General features: G+C 53.5%; 7 protein-coding genes across 11 annotated transcripts; 4 read left to right on the forward strand and 3 right to left on the reverse strand.

Moving 5' to 3' along the window:
* Window positions 1-164: 164 nt before the first annotated feature.
* On the reverse strand, window positions 165-1,136 carry H257_10820 (pyridoxal 5'-phosphate synthase, glutaminase subunit Pdx2). The gene is made up of 4 exons (XM_009837500.1): window positions 907-1,136; window positions 745-843; window positions 447-695; window positions 165-396 (listed from the first exon to the last, which is right to left on the reverse strand). Exons 1-4 carry the CDS (start codon window positions 1,087-1,089, stop codon window positions 304-306), a joined length of 624 nt encoding a protein of 207 aa, XP_009835802.1. The 5' UTR covers window positions 1,090-1,136; the 3' UTR covers window positions 165-303.
* A 167-nt stretch (window positions 1,137-1,303) lies between these two features.
* H257_10821 (hypothetical protein) lies at window positions 1,304-2,320 on the reverse strand. The gene has a single exon (XM_009837501.1). The coding sequence runs from the start codon at window positions 2,197-2,199 to the stop codon at window positions 1,675-1,677; it is 525 nt and encodes a 174-aa protein (XP_009835803.1). The 5' UTR covers window positions 2,200-2,320; the 3' UTR covers window positions 1,304-1,674.
* Window positions 2,321-3,506, forward strand: H257_10822 (hypothetical protein). Its single transcript, XM_009837502.1, has 2 exons — window positions 2,321-2,962; window positions 3,021-3,506. Exons 1-2 carry the CDS (start codon window positions 2,480-2,482, stop codon window positions 3,354-3,356), a joined length of 819 nt encoding a protein of 272 aa, XP_009835804.1. The 5' UTR covers window positions 2,321-2,479; the 3' UTR covers window positions 3,357-3,506.
* A 199-nt stretch (window positions 3,507-3,705) lies between these two features.
* H257_10823 lies at window positions 3,706-5,879 on the forward strand. 2 transcript variants are annotated; one of them, XM_009837503.1, is made up of 5 exons: window positions 3,706-3,972; window positions 4,052-4,342; window positions 4,411-5,032; window positions 5,129-5,247; window positions 5,317-5,879. In XM_009837503.1, exons 1-5 carry the CDS (start codon window positions 3,762-3,764, stop codon window positions 5,526-5,528), a joined length of 1,455 nt encoding a protein of 484 aa, XP_009835805.1. In that variant the 5' UTR covers window positions 3,706-3,761; the 3' UTR covers window positions 5,529-5,879. The 2 variants fall into 2 exon arrangements, with proteins under 2 accessions (XP_009835805.1, XP_009835806.1); XM_009837504.1 differs by having other exon boundaries at window positions 5,129-5,879.
* An 850-nt stretch (window positions 5,880-6,729) lies between these two features.
* On the forward strand, window positions 6,730-9,281 carry H257_10824 (hypothetical protein). The gene is made up of 4 exons (XM_009837505.1): window positions 6,730-7,660; window positions 7,728-7,933; window positions 7,989-8,176; window positions 8,791-9,281. Exons 1-4 carry the CDS (start codon window positions 6,806-6,808, stop codon window positions 8,952-8,954), a joined length of 1,413 nt encoding a protein of 470 aa, XP_009835807.1. The 5' UTR covers window positions 6,730-6,805; the 3' UTR covers window positions 8,955-9,281.
* H257_10825 (YjeF family domain-containing protein) lies at window positions 8,966-10,285 on the reverse strand. The gene is made up of 9 exons (XM_009837506.1): window positions 10,251-10,285; window positions 10,030-10,205; window positions 9,952-9,985; window positions 9,830-9,889; window positions 9,708-9,766; window positions 9,604-9,661; window positions 9,449-9,551; window positions 9,281-9,395; window positions 8,966-9,229 (listed from the first exon to the last, which is right to left on the reverse strand). The coding sequence occupies exons 1-9, from the start codon at window positions 10,269-10,271 to the stop codon at window positions 9,148-9,150; spliced, it is 708 nt and encodes a 235-aa protein (XP_009835808.1). The 5' UTR covers window positions 10,272-10,285; the 3' UTR covers window positions 8,966-9,147.
* Window positions 10,286-10,377: 92 nt separating this feature from the next.
* On the forward strand, window positions 10,378-12,966 carry H257_10826 (hypothetical protein). 4 transcript variants are annotated; one of them, XM_009837507.1, is made up of 6 exons: window positions 10,378-10,476; window positions 10,529-10,945; window positions 11,008-12,050; window positions 12,170-12,243; window positions 12,351-12,566; window positions 12,630-12,966. In XM_009837507.1, exons 1-6 carry the CDS (start codon window positions 10,428-10,430, stop codon window positions 12,841-12,843), a joined length of 2,013 nt encoding a protein of 670 aa, XP_009835809.1. In that variant the 5' UTR covers window positions 10,378-10,427; the 3' UTR covers window positions 12,844-12,966. The 4 variants fall into 4 exon arrangements, with proteins under 4 accessions (XP_009835809.1, XP_009835810.1, XP_009835811.1 ...); XM_009837508.1 differs by having other exon boundaries at window positions 12,351-12,966; XM_009837509.1 differs by lacking the exon at window positions 10,378-10,476 and having other exon boundaries at window positions 10,477-10,945.
* Window positions 12,967-13,824: the final 858 nt, after the last annotated feature.

The following is a 13,824-nucleotide window of genomic DNA, read 5'->3' on the forward strand; positions in this document are numbered from 1 at the left end:
GTAAGCTCGTACGTACTACTACTACTAGTACTACTACTAGTAGTATTATAACCCACACAGCCCTCGCCATGTTACGCAACGTGAGCAGATAAGTCTGACGGATTAACTGGATATACTGACTGTTGGCAGCACCAAAGCGACTACGTATGATGAATCCCACAAAGTGTTTGCAAACCTAACAATGTCTTCGATACTTCTATTTATAGTACTACTAGTAGTACTCTACTACGGCGACATTCAACCCAACACAGCCTTCATTCTATACTAGTATACTACTACTAGTAGTACTACTCTTCGGTGCCCTTACTTGGTCGAGACAATCTGCTCCACAAAGTACTGGTGCCATCTCGTGTCCGAGGTCAATTCTGGGTGAAATGCCGTCACGAGGATGTTGTCCTATCCATGAGCTTCATATTCCCATTGCAACATTTTGAGTTTTGGGGTACCTTGCGGGCGGCCACGATCACGTCGGTCGGGTCCGACCCGTCGGCGGGCTGCGCGTGGGAAATCTCCGACAGCACGTCGATGTGTTCGCCCACGGACACGATGGCCGGGGCACGGATGAACACGGCGGTGTATGGCTCGTCGCCGTACCCCGGAGGCCCCTGGATCTGTTGTTCAAAGCTCCGGATTTGCGCGCCGAAAAAGTTGCGGCTCACTTCCACGTCCAAGCCACCGATGAGCGCTTGGCCGCCCTAAGCATCCCATCAACATGCCACCATCGAACGGTCGCTTCACACGTACTTGCTTGGCATGGCGCGCGGAATGCGCCAGCAAGATCATACCGGCGCACGTGCCCCAAATGGGTTTCTTGTCATGCACCCATTGCTTGAGGGGTTCGATCTACACCATAAGGCAGGGCTGTGAGCTCGTAGAACTGACGATGTCGATTGTGTGTGTACGTACCATGCCCCATCGTTCCGCGACCTTGGCGATGGCCGTGGACTCGCCGCCGGGAAACACGAGCGCGTCGAGGCCAGCGAGGTCCGCTGGCAAGCGCACTTCCACGGCATCCGCGCCGACTTGCTTGAGCATGTCAATGTGTTCTTCGAACGCACCTTGCAACGCGAGCACACCAATCTTGACCATCGTGTTGTGAAAATTCCAAACTGACGGCGTCCATGGATGGAGTTTGGATGATGATGCTGGAGTTGCACACTGGGCCAGGTCCACGCATTTGATTGGACAATCATTGGGCCAGGCCCAAAACACACCAACATTCTTGAAAGTACAACCTTCACTGAAGCTCACAGCGTCATTGGAGGTTTATCCACGATAAAAGTACTACCCCTATACTAAAGTACTTAAAATATATATTAGTTCTGTATACTGTAGCACGATAATATGTAGCATCGACACAAACAGTATCATTGTGCTGCTTCTTCGGCTGCGTGGGAGGCCAGTGCAGCCAAGCAAGTGCCACTTCGACATCCAAATGGCTAGAATACCACTTGTAGAGCCTTATACTGATCAACCGACTTGCTAACTTGCGGACTTGCTAGCTTGTCGCCACCACAAGAGTCGACGCATGGTCCACGTGTTAGGTGTGGTGGGTGCTCTTCTTTGATATATATTCACGCACTGTAGCCTCACGCGGTCAAGTGTTCACACATGTTGGTCACTGCGACGGCTTGACGTAATGAGACGACACGAATGAGAGTGTTACAGAGTCGATTACAGCTTCGAAAGTCCATAAAAGCTGTTGCCGACGAGCGTGAATACACTCAAGACGCCGCCAAACCACAGGATTCCGCGGTGGGGCTGGAGTTGCTTGACGTAGGCGATCGTGTGCAAGATGCGGAACACGGTGAAGGCCGCGATGGCGCCGGCGTTGACGGCCACGCTCCCGCCAGAGTTCACTGCGGCCCAGGCGGTCAAGAGCCCGATGGGAATGTTCTCCAAGTCGTTGCGGACAATGCGTTCCCATCGAATGTCGGCTTCAACAGCTCGAGCGGACGGCTTTTCACGCAATCCACTGGTGGGTTTGTCATCGCTCTTCTTGGCTTCAGCGGCTTCGTCGAACACTCCGAAAGCTTGGCGTTGCTTGGTGGGGTTCAAGCTCTTGAGGATTTGGTCCTCAGGTGGGCGAGTGCCAGCCGCAAACCGCTTGCCACCTTGGATGAGGAGCGTCAGGTACAGCTTGAGGCACAGAACGCCCGTGGCTCCGATAAGGAATTTGGTGTCGACGGCAGTGGGCATACTGGGTCCACCACGGGTGCGGATGGAAAGTGGCGATGGATGCGTCACCTCATGGCATAATTATTGCCAATCAGCATGATGATGGACCTGCTAAAACGACCAATCAAACGAGAGCTCAACTTCTCTCACTCTCAAAGTACTCTCACTTGAGTACTAGCGTAGTAGTAGTTACTAGTATCAATACGCATTCATAGTAACTGTAAGCCAACTTAGTAGTACCTTGACCAGAGTACTACTAGTACCCTGGCCCAACTGATTGATTCACCAACCCAACAACAGCATGGCAACAACCCCAGTGCGTGTGCTTCCGACGGCCCAGCATGTGCATGGCTGGTATAGCAACACGAGTAGCACCATCGGCGTCGTGAAAATCATCCGCCCGCGAGTCAAGAACTGTCTGAGCATGCAAACTTACCACGAGTTGAGCGACCACCTCCAGTTTTTCCAAGCCGACGCCGACGTGCTGGCCGTGATTGTCACTGCGGAAGGCGACGAGTACTTTACCAGTGGCACCGACGTGAGAGAGCTCGACCCCCAAAGCGTACCGTCGCAGTCCAGCGCCCGTACACTCATGCACACGATCCTGAACTTCACCAAGGTTCTTGTTGGAGCCGTCAATGGCTCTGCCATTGGGATTGGCGTCACCATGTTGCTCTACTGCGACTTTGTGTTTGCAGTGCCGCACGCCACCTTCCGCACGCCGTTTATGGGATTGGGAATCGTTCCCGAGTTTGGCTCGAGCGTCACGTTCCCTGCCCTGTTGGTGCGTTAGGAAGGCACTCAGTCGCATATTATAGGGCACTACAACGACTGACATGTAGGGAAAAGCCGCGACCAACGATTTGCTTCTTCGCGGCAAGACGCTGGACGCATCCCGCGCGGTGAGCGTGGGTCTTGTGACGGAGGTAGTACCTGCAGCTGGCTTTCAGTGCGCCGTAGTGGGCCTCACGGAGCAAGTGACAGGCCAACTGCACGCCAAGCGTAGTTTGCTGCAGTTCAAAGCCCAAATACAACGACTGGGACCGCTGACGAAGCAGCAGGTCGTCGCTGCCATCGAGGCCGAGTACGAAGAAATTGACCGACGATTCCGCTCGGGGGAGATTGTGGAGCTTGGCATGGCATACTTAGCTCAGCTCAAGTCGTCGAGCAAACTATGAGTGTTGTGCTGGAGTGCAAGTTTATGGATACTGTACATATATACAGTAGTATGCGGGGAGTTCGACGGTGGCTTCATGGTGAGAACTTCTTGTACACCTCATTCAACAGAACCAGACAAGGTATCGCCTTGAACATGGAAAAACCTACAAATGTGTTGGTTACAATCCAACACGCTGGACTATCTCTTTGAGGTGCAGTAAAGCGTGTATGTAAACTGTTGCAATACACTGTAGCTCTAGCGGTACCTTGAAGTCTAGTCTGATTATGGCAACTCAGCCGGTTACGGTAGCGGTTGGTCGATCTGGCTAAATATATACCCTCGGCACACTTCCAGACATGTTGGATTTACTCCCAGTCAGTTGGCATTCGGGCTCTCCATTGCGACTCGCTACAACCACTCGACGATGTACTCGGGTACGCTGGGGAGGGTGAACGCCCTCGAGTTCCGCGACTCGTCGCCGACCAAGCTCACACCAAGGGGGTCCCCGATAAAGAGCGTCATGCAACCGTGTCAAGTGGCCCCCGCATCGTCGGACGCTATTCAAAAGGCGTTTGAAAAGATGAAGGAAGAAGTCGCACAGGGGGGATCGACGGCGTGCGCGGGGTTCACGGAAGGTACTGTAGGTACCCGCACCACCACGATCCCGTTGGGGGGGTATTCTGTCTCGATACTTATAATACCCCCCTGTCGTAGCTGATTTGCTAGCGTGCTTCAACTTGACACCGTCCCCCACCAAACAACAGCAGCGTTTTTCTGCAACGACCCCGTCGTTCCCCAACAAAGAGCCAGACCCAGCGCCCAAGGGCGTCGACGAACACGCGCTTCTGCTCAACGCGCTCTTGTCGTCGCTAGCCAAACTCAACGTGAACAAGTCGAGAAACGAGCAAGAAGAAGAAGAAGACGACGAGCCACCCTACTCCCCGTCGTCGCAGCAGTATCATGCAGCAGCCCTGATCACCCCCCCTCCAAGCCCCGTGTTGTCAGGTACGCCTAATCCACACGCGTGCGCGTCGCTCCCATGGTAATGAAGTGCCGCCGTGGGTATTGACTAGCCAAACCATCGCCGATCAAGCGGTCCCCGAGCTCGCTCGGCCGGATTCAAGAGAACGTCAACGAAGACATGGAGTCCCCGCGGTCTTGCTCCGAACCGACGACAGATGTGACGATCTTGCCCATCCACGAAGTGAAGCGGTGCTTGAGAGGGGGATCGTTTGCATCGCGCATTCGCGTGCGGCGGCAGCCCAGTTTGAAAGAACTCGACGCCAAGCGCGTGAGCGACGTGGTGGAGAAACTGAACCGAAGCAGCATCGTCCAGCTCTCAGCGTCGCCGCGGCGACTGAGCGTCGTGGACCCGAAAACAAGGTCGCTGAGTCGGGTCAACAGCCTTGACGAGCTGCAGCCCCCCGATGCCCCCACCCCCCTCAGCCGAAAGCCGAGCCTCGTAACCCACTCGTCGTCCCCTCGGTCGCTGAGTCGGCGGTCCTCGAGCGTGTCCTTTGCGTCCCCTCCCGTGATCGTCGTCGCCGAGCCCCCTGCGACGCTGCGCAAGAAAAAGAAAAAGTTTCAAAACCACCAGGCCCGCATGTCCACTTTGGCATCGCACATCAAGAAGCTCCTCTTGCGATCGGACAAGGCCAAGCGTACCAAGGTGCAACTGGATGCGTCGACTCGAGTGTACGTTTCTTTCTTACTGCATTGTACTCGTTGTTTAGCAACGATGACTCACTACTCGGGAGCCAGTTGGAATTGGAGCTCATTGCTGCCATGTAGGAGCAACATGCGGCTGGGGTCGTCGCCGAAAAAGTGCAAAGTCAAACACGAAGACCTGATTACATTTACGCGCCCCAACTGCCGCCCGCGGCGGTGGGTGCCCAAAGCCGGCGAGCCACGTATGTTTGGACATTCCACGTGGCTGCCAAAACAACCCGAACTTATCTCATAGTTGCACGTTCCTCTAGTGCTGGAGCGTCAACAATCGTACGTGAGCTTGGACGTGATGGACAACATTGGCACTCGAGCAGCGTGTCCGGTGCATTTGCTGTCGGAGAAGCCCAACACGGATTTTTCGTACGTGCCTGGCGTTGTGAATTCGCACAATCGCCGCCGCCGTCGCCGGTCCAGTCGGCACCCCAAGCTCATGAAACGGCCGTCGCTATGGATCGTGGACTAGGCAGCACCAACCATCATCGCACGCCACATGAAGATCTCCGTCTAACTTACCAACAACCTTTCAGAATCAATCAGAACGATGCTGCTTTTGTGTGGCCAGAACTTGGCACGTGCGTTGCTGCGTGGGGCATGCATGTACTACTACGTAGTACAGTGTACCTGGTACATAACGTTACTCTGGACTTGCCATGCAACCCCCCGCAATGTCAGTTGATGGCCAGACGAGATGTGCAGGCCTATCCATGCCTCTCATCCCCCACATCAATTCAAGCGCAGGCTGTTGTGGCAAGTTGGAAACGTTTCGGGCTACCGATACAGTATGACAGCTGGTAAGTTAAGAACTTGTTGTTCGTCATGTTGAACTTTGCTGTGGCGGGGCTACTGGGTGCACAATGCGAATTTGAAGCAGACGTTTCCATGACCAATTTCCTAATCATATGACTGGGCCTGCTACCATACAAAACCCAAGTTCTTTTTGGCAAATAGTCAAATTCAGTTTCAACCCGAAACATAACATTTCACCTCACGTTAGAGGTCACCTTACCACACGGGAATAGCATCGTATGTAAGCAAGCACCAGGGTCTGGGGGTTCCGACGTTGCGGGGCTAAGGGGCCCTGGAGTCCAGCACACCGTTGCCGCCTGCGACGCGTTAGTACTACCGGTACTTGGTCGCGACGGACGCAGTAAATGGGCATGATACTGGTACAGTGACGGAAAAGACCAAGCAGTTCACCCTGCCAGCTTGCACTTGCCCCGCCTAAAAAATGATTACTGATCAACAGTACTACTGTTGCAGGGAGGGAATTACAGTACCCGCGCGGTACAGCATATTATTCCGCGTGCTCTGTACCGGTATCAACATGGACAGAACGAGGCTGTAGAACGTCGACGCAGAACGTCCTACTATACGCTTTGCCTCCACTTGCCTTTCTCTTTGACTCGCCCGCCAGCACTCGTATCCATGTAATAGAGACGAGAACAGCCAAGCGGAATGCATGGAGTACTACCAGAAAGGACGACCTGGACAGGACAGAACGCTGTTTCAAACGCGTTTGGAACATGTTTCGTTCCCAGTAAATTATTTATACTCACCTGGACGTTGATTGGATGTTTCTTGAGACATGTGTTTGTATCGCTTGGTGATTGGCCAATTTCTACCTGGCAAACCGACCAGAACCACCTTGTCAGGGACAAACGGCACAACGTTTTCCTCACAGCCTCGCAGGTCACACACACCCTTGAGACCGGCCACGACTGCTGCGACGACAACATCCACATGAGCGATCTTAGCTTCAAAGAGAAGATTGGGAAGAGCTTCTCCTTCCTCTCGGTCCTCAGCAAGAAGAACAAGGCGCAGCCGCATACCTTTACTGACACGTATACCGACCCGGTCAAGGTTGAGCCTACGCGGCACATCGACTCGCATCCGCCGTACCACCACGACCCTTTTGAATCTCAAGCTTATCACCAACAACACCAGCATCAGCAAGATCATCATATCCCGCCACAGCAGCAACTGCACCACCAGCATCACACTCCGCCGCCACTACCACCCATGCATCCGTACATGTCCTCGGTCCACGAACGCACCAACGTCGACGACCTGCTCTGCACGCCAACCCCCGAAAACCGGTTCCCCACCCCCACGGCAGCGTTCCCCACACCAGACGCGCGCTTCCCGACGCCGACCCCGGACATCAAGTACCCGTCACCATTCGACTTTACCCGAGATCGCCCCACCCCCGTCGAAAAGATGGAGGACTTGCAGCAACTGCAAGAAGCGTTGCTCCCGTCTCCATTTGACTACCTTCGCAACCAGCAGCACCAGCAACAACACCTCCACAACCCATACCTGAACAACCCCCACACGTCGCCGTTCTACCCGGCGTCATCCCAGCCACACCACCATTCGTACGACCCATCTACACAGCAACATGGCGCCTTCCGTTCCCAAAAGGACAAGCAAGTGGTCGACGAAATCAACACGCTGTGTCGTGACTTGGTTACCCATGGCCTCCAGACCAAGGAAGCTGCGGCGGCGGCGGCAACTTCTCGACGGAACGAAGGCCCCCCCGCCGCCACGTTGGATGTGATCAAACCAGAACCTGCGCACCAGCTGCACGACTACGGGGTACGCACCAACTATACCACTAACGTACGCTTCTTCGTGCCTTACAAAAGCTGCTTGCTGCATGTAGCATGTCGTCGAGTCAGGGTACACGTCCGGGGGCGGGCGCAGCTACGATTCGGACTCGAGCAGCTGCGATATCAAGCGAGACCCCACCAGCACTTCGAACAAGCAGTATCGCCGCAAGAACTGCTCCATGGACGGCTGCAACAACCTATCTCGGTCCAAGGGCCTGTGCAAGGCCCACGGCGGCGGCCGGCGGTGTTCGGTGCAGGGGTACCTCCCGTCATGCTCATCTTCAATCGGCATGCTGACTTTGAAATGTGTGCAGGTGCACACGGGCGAGCCAAAGCAGCAGCTTGTGCATCGCCCACGGCGGCGGCAAGCGGTGTACAGTCGACGGATGCACCAAGGCCGCGCAGTCCCGGGGCATGTGCAAAGCCCACGGCGGCGGCGTCCGGTGCCGCGTGGAAGGCTGCACTAAGAGCAGTCAAGGCGATGGCTACTGTCGGTCGCATGGTAAGCACACAGGGGACGGATTCCAGTTGTGAAATATGGCGAGACATTGGAGTTGTCCTTTTTTACCCAAACTTTGTACCCAATCGCCCAATCTATATCGATCAATTCGTTGTGCCTTTCATCTAAAGTTGGACTGGAGAGTCATTTCGCCAAATATAACTTTCGAATCGATTTGATCCTATAAAGATTATATACGTGGTTTTGCCCAATGCGGGGTCAAACGTGTTTTGATTGGCAGAATATATTCGACATGACGTGATTTGATTGGCAGTTCTTGAATCGATTCTCCCAACATTGGTCCACAGTTTTGAAGAATCGATTTGTCAATACTGAATGTATGTAAATAGTATGGTCCTATACTGGGGATGATTTGTATCACACTAATTGAAGTCACACACTAATTTGATTCTGTTGATGACGATGGTTTTCTGCAATCTGATTGGCTCAATCCTTCTTGTGTCCATTATTTGGTTGGGTCGATTTTCATTCGCCATGTCGCTCCTTTAAACAATATATATATATATATATATATATCTAACGATCCACCAACCCTATATATATATATATATATATATATCTACCGATCCACCAACCCCATGTGTGGTCGATTGCAGGAGGCGGACGGCGATGTGGACATGCGAGCGGGTGTCTGAAGTGGGCGCAGCGGAACGGCATGTGCATGACACACAGCGAGGGCAAGTACGGCAACAGCTACCGCGGCCGGCTTCAGCGTCAGGCGGGGGACACCATGAGCGACACGGACATGATGGACGAGTGAGAAACGCGAGTTTGTCCAATGGTCGAAATAAACTTATGTACATAGTAGTAGTAGGTTTGTCTAGCAGTAAGTAGGAGCACTGGAGTCGTCGTTGGGGTAACTAGTACTGACACGGTGGTGGTGGGGGATGCAGTGTAAACCCGCCTTGTGTGGGGGATTGATTGGTTAGGGTTGGATGTGGCAAGGAGGGATACTAGGAGATGTATGGCCACAGGGCAAACTGCTGGGACCCAGTGTAGGTTGGGCAGACCAAGTTGAAAGCGGCGGCGAGACCCCTACCACAGACATGGTTAGTTGTAAACCATAACTACATGTATCAAACAGACGGAGGTACGAAGCGACCGCCGACAAAGTGGAGCCCTTGGAAGTGCTGCGCGCATTGCTTGGGGGCGGTGAGCGACACGAGGACATGCGGATGGAGGCCGCGGCCGTCGGGGTCGCCTGTGGAGTCGTGTTTGAGTGATGGGGGAACATTTCGACAAGGAAGTTCCGACCACGTTCGACGTCCCATCCGGACGGAATGTCAATCGATACGATGGGAGTGGAGCTGCGAGCTAGGAGGGCGAGGATGTTGTCGAAAGGGGCGCGTGGCGGGCCCTACATCTCGCGTCGTGAGTCGGCGGTGGATGCAAGAGTATGTAGTCCGCACGCGAAAGCTAAAGCCAAAGATGCCATCCAAGACGAGTCCGTAGCGACTCAAGTCGCTGCTGCATGACAAGTGAGAAGCATGAACTACATGTGTGAACATGGTACGATGTGTCGATGGAAGGCACAAAGGGAATGCCAAGGTCATGGCATTGTTGAACCAGGCGCTGTACATCGACATGATGTAGATGAGAAGCCCCGCATGGATGTTCATGTGTAATACTACTTACTTGGTACAGGGGGTTTGCCGTCGGTTTTGGGTAATGCACTTCCGGTAGAAAGCCGAAATGCTACCACGTAGATATGTAGTTGGGAGAAGGTTCACGTCGTCAAGGCAACGAGACACTTCTACCTTTAAATGACGTGCTGCAACTAGGGCGTCTCCTCTACATCGACCGTCAGTGCGGTCTTGAAAGGTAACGATGAGTACCCATTGTTCCCAGGACCAGCGACGACCAAGAGCGGAGTGGCCGCAACATGCCAGAATTCATTCTCGACGACGCATGCTACGCTCAGCCCCGCCAGTTCCATCAACTGATCGATTGAGAACGCATACGTCGACATGAGCTCCTCGTCGATGCGTTGCGCTTGGGCTTGACTCAAGAACTACCTCAACATGCATCAGAATGGACGCATCGCTGCGGGACGTACGCGAAGTTGCGGCAGGCGCATGTCGGAATTCTCGCTATGGACTTTAATTGGCTAAAAGCAATCAATATAGACAGTCATGATTGGCTGATTTGTTTAGTCAGTTACACTTTCCCATTTTAGGTTTGTAGTCGGTTTCGCCACAACCTGAAAAGTCGCCACCCCATTCAGGCACACGGGATGGCGGAAGTCGCGGAGCTCAAGCTCCACAAAGTCATCGGATACAATGGTTGGCTTGTTTAGCTATTGTTTTGACATCGATATATATCATGCATCCCTAGGAACGTTCAACAACACTGTCCTGTACACGAACGATGGGCACTACCTCATCTACTCACTGGGCCTAACCGTCGTCATTCGCGACCTGCGATCGAACGCCCAAGGGTTTCTGCATGGCCACACTGACATCATCACGTGCTTGACCATCTCCAACAACGGCCGGTTGCTCGCGTCCGGACAGCAGAGCAAGAGCCGGGGCAACAAGGCGCCCGTCCTCGTGTGGGACCTCCGCGGCGCCATCACAGCCATGGCAGGCAAGGCCAACCAAAGCGACAAGGTCGTGTACCGCCTTGTCCTTCATATGGGCAAGGTACAGGACATGGCATTTTCGTCCCAGGATACGTGTCTGTACACGGTGGGCGGCCAGGACGACAACGCGCTCGTGTGCTGGAACATGGAAACTGGCGAGCCTATTTGTGGTTGGTCATGCTCTTCTTATGGCTTGGGTTGTTTTAAAACTTGAATATGATATGTCTCGTAGGCACCCCGGCCGGCGACGACTCAACTCTGGTCGTGCGTTCGTTCCGAACCGCAAACAACAACGACTTGCTCATCACGGGGGGCAACTACGCGTTCAACGTGTGGCGCGTAGACCACAAGCACCGCAAGTTCCACCCCCTCCGCGCCAACTTGGGCAACTTGAAGCGCATCATGTCGGCCATCGCCATCTCCCCCGACGACAAGATCGCATACGTCGGCACCAAGACTGGCGACTTGCTCGAGATCATCCTCGACTGCGATTTGACTAAACCCAACTGCGCGTTCCCGCCCGTGGGGACTCAAAAGCCCCGCTACAACCGCACGACCAAGGAGCGGTTCAGCCAAGGCATCAACACCGTCGTGGTGCACGAACACAACCAGCAGCGCTTCCTGCTTCTCGGCGCGGGGGACGGATCGCTCGTCGTGCTCCTACCAGGGGGGGTAACCGACCCCATCAAGTCGACCCCCATCCCCACTGGCCCCATCGAGAAGCTCCAGGGGGGCATCACAGCGCTGAGCGAAGGGCCCCACGGACAGTTTTACGTGGGCACGAACCAAAGCAACATGTACCTGGCCACGCTGCCCAGCGAAACCACGATCAAAGCCGAGCTTCGCGCGACTTGCCACTACGGCAGCATCAACGACGTCGTGTTCCCCAAAGCGCCGTCAAAAGGCGTGGAAATGAACTCCAATCTGTTTGTCACGTGCTCCAAGACGGACATCCGCGTATGGAACGCCCGAAAGGCCCAGGAAATCCTGCGCATCCAAGTGCCCAATCTCGTGTGTAACTGCGTGGATTTAACCGTCGACGGCAGCGTGATCGTGAGCGGGTGGGACGACGGCAAGGTCCGCGCCTTCTACCCCGAGTCGGGCAAATTGAAGTTTGTCATCCAAGACGCGCACAACGAAAGCGTCACCGCCATCGCCGTGTGTCATGACACCGACCACGAGCGGGAATGGCGCCTCATCACCGGCGGCAAAGACGGCCGCGTCCGCGTCTGGCGCATCACGCCGTCCCGCCAGACCATGGAAGCGTCCATGAAGGTACTACCAAATGATGATGACGATATCGGATTTGTTCATTCCGACATCACCGAGCAAGCACCACCACGCCCCATCGTTCCGACGTCACTGTTTCTTACCACCAGTGCCAACCACCGTAGGAACACCGCGGTCCAGTGAATAGCATCCAAGTCGTACGCGACAACTCGAGCTGTGTGAGCGCCTCGTCGGACGGGTACTATATATATATATATATTAAATATATTACCATTCGAACTACAAAACATATCGCTTCACATATAGTTCGAAGGACTATGCCTCTAATCTTTCAAACATACATAGGTCGTGCATTTCGTGGAACTTGGACAACTTTACGCGCGTGCAAGCCATGTTTGCGTCGACGGTGTTCCGGCGTATCTTGTACCACCCCGACGAGTCTCAAATGCTCACGTGCGGGTCGGACCGACGCGTGACGTACTACGACTCGTACGACGGCGAGGCTATTCGGATCTTGGAGGAGGCGGCGGACGGCGAGATGCTGGCCCTCGACATTGAACGGTATACACAACAGCACTCCTAAATATAGGATTGGTCATCTGGTTTTGTGTGTGTGTGGGGTAGGAGCGGCAACATTTTCGTCACGGGCGGCCGCGACAGCACGTTGAAAGTGTGGCACTACGACAACGGAGAGCCCATTGGCGTGGGCAAGGGCCACAGCGAAGCCATCAACGCGGTCAAGATCAGCCCCGAGCGCAAGCATATTGTGACCGTGGGAAGCGAAGGCGCCATCATGATTTGGGAGATGGGCGAGTTGCTGACGCACACCAACAATTAGTCGTGGGATGAATGCCTACGTTAGTTTACGGTAGTTACATACCATTATACTTTCCATTAAGAGTGTGTTGCTGCATACTATTACATATATTAATAATAGTAACGTAAGAGATTTTTTCAACGCTGCTTGGATACACATTTCGTGAACTGTAAACAACTTGATGATTGCCCATTTGAAATGGGCAAACACATTTGACAGATAACTATGTAAGCTGAAAAAACGACTAATTCCTAGCCAATCAAACGTTGCTTGATAGCATTACGTCCATTGCTTGCTTTCCGTAAAACTGTGGACGGTAAAACTAACAGTAAACTACCCGACTTTACAGTTAATCTAATATTAATAAGATCACCTACAAAATTTCACTGAAAATGGCCATGTGGACCTTGGAAGTTACGAATTATCTCGCCCAAACGTACGGTACCAAGTTGGGAGCACGTCCAGCTAATTGGCAAACTCAAATGTTCATTAGGGAAGCGACTAAGTTTTAAAGAGCCGAGAAGACAAACATACGTGAGGATATGCTTCTGATTGCATGTTACTAGTAAATAATGTAATGGCATTCGATGGGTCAATAAATAGGGGTGTGCTTTCGGCAACGAACGGTCATAAGTTAAGGCGACGTTTGGGACGCATTCGAGTTCAAAGTACTCTTGCCAAGACGTTTCCCACAGAACAACGTTTGATGAGCGACGACTTCACGGGGAGCTCCGTCGGTAGACACCTGGACGAAAGCTTGAGGTCCATTGCCACCTGTCGAACCAGTTTTGGCGTCATGTGCACCGGTGGAGGAGGCCCGAGGTCCAAATCGTCGGTATTGCTGTGGATGCCGATAGCTGTTTGGGTAGAGGTACAGTTGAATGCCGTCGGGTGGCCCATGAAGTTGTTGGAGGCTCGAGGAATAGTGAAATGGACAGATCGATACTCGAGCGAAAAGACACACGCTCTATGAGAATGGATGTCCACCAACATTCCGATTGT

The sequence above is a fragment of the Aphanomyces astaci genome, assembly GCF_000520075.1.
Source record: "Aphanomyces astaci strain APO3 unplaced genomic scaffold supercont1.30, whole genome shotgun sequence".
NCBI classification, from domain to species: domain Eukaryota; phylum Oomycota; class Saprolegniomycetes; order Saprolegniales; family Verrucalvaceae; genus Aphanomyces; species Aphanomyces astaci.

Bases quoted from the DNA above. Each gene is read 5' to 3' on its own strand.
- H257_10822 (XM_009837502.1), top strand. From the start codon at position 2,480: ATGGCAACAACCCCAGTGCGTGTGCTTCCGACGGCCCAGCATGTGCAT. The intron at 2,963-3,020 runs GTGCGTTAGGAA...ACTGACATGTAG, and splicing joins TCACGTTCCCTGCCCTGTTG to GGAAAAGCCGCGACCAACGA.
- H257_10825 (XM_009837506.1), bottom strand. From the start codon at position 10,271: ATGCGCCTGCCGCAACTTCGC. The intron at 10,206-10,250 runs GTACGTCCCGCA...ATGTTGAGGTAG, and splicing joins TGCGCCTGCCGCAACTTCGC to TTCTTGAGTCAAGCCCAAGC. The intron at 9,230-9,280 runs GTCTGTTTGATA...TGTCTGTGGTAG, and splicing joins GGCGGTCGCTTCGTACCTCC to GGGTCTCGCCGCCGCTTTCA.
- H257_10826 (XM_009837507.1), top strand. From the start codon at position 10,428: ATGGCGGAAGTCGCGGAGCTCAAGCTCCACAAAGTCATCGGATACAAT. The intron at 10,946-11,007 runs GTTGGTCATGCT...TATGTCTCGTAG, and splicing joins AACTGGCGAGCCTATTTGTG to GCACCCCGGCCGGCGACGAC. The intron at 12,567-12,629 runs GTATACACAACA...TGTGTGGGGTAG, and splicing joins CTGGCCCTCGACATTGAACG to GAGCGGCAACATTTTCGTCA.
- H257_10820 (XM_009837500.1), bottom strand. From the start codon at position 1,089: ATGGTCAAGATTGGTGTGCTCGCGTTGCAAGGTGCGTTCGAAGAACAC. The intron at 696-744 runs GTACGTGTGAAG...TGGGATGCTTAG, and splicing joins CCGCGCGCCATGCCAAGCAA to GGCGGCCAAGCGCTCATCGG. The intron at 397-446 runs GTACCCCAAAAC...GCTCATGGATAG, and splicing joins TGATCGTGGCCGCCCGCAAG to GACAACATCCTCGTGACGGC.
- H257_10824 (XM_009837505.1), top strand. From the start codon at position 6,806: ATGAGCGATCTTAGCTTCAAAGAGAAGATTGGGAAGAGCTTCTCCTTC. The intron at 7,661-7,727 runs GTACGCACCAAC...TGCTGCATGTAG, and splicing joins ACCAGCTGCACGACTACGGG to CATGTCGTCGAGTCAGGGTA. The intron at 7,934-7,988 runs GTACCTCCCGTC...AAATGTGTGCAG, and splicing joins CGGCGGTGTTCGGTGCAGGG to GTGCACACGGGCGAGCCAAA.
- H257_10823 (XM_009837503.1), top strand. From the start codon at position 3,762: ATGTACTCGGGTACGCTGGGGAGGGTGAACGCCCTCGAGTTCCGCGAC. The intron at 3,973-4,051 runs GTACTGTAGGTA...CCCCTGTCGTAG, and splicing joins GTGCGCGGGGTTCACGGAAG to CTGATTTGCTAGCGTGCTTC. The intron at 4,343-4,410 runs GTACGCCTAATC...GGTATTGACTAG, and splicing joins TCCAAGCCCCGTGTTGTCAG to CCAAACCATCGCCGATCAAG.
- H257_10821 (XM_009837501.1), bottom strand. From the start codon at position 2,199: ATGCCCACTGCCGTCGACACCAAATTCCTTATCGGAGCCACGGGCGTT.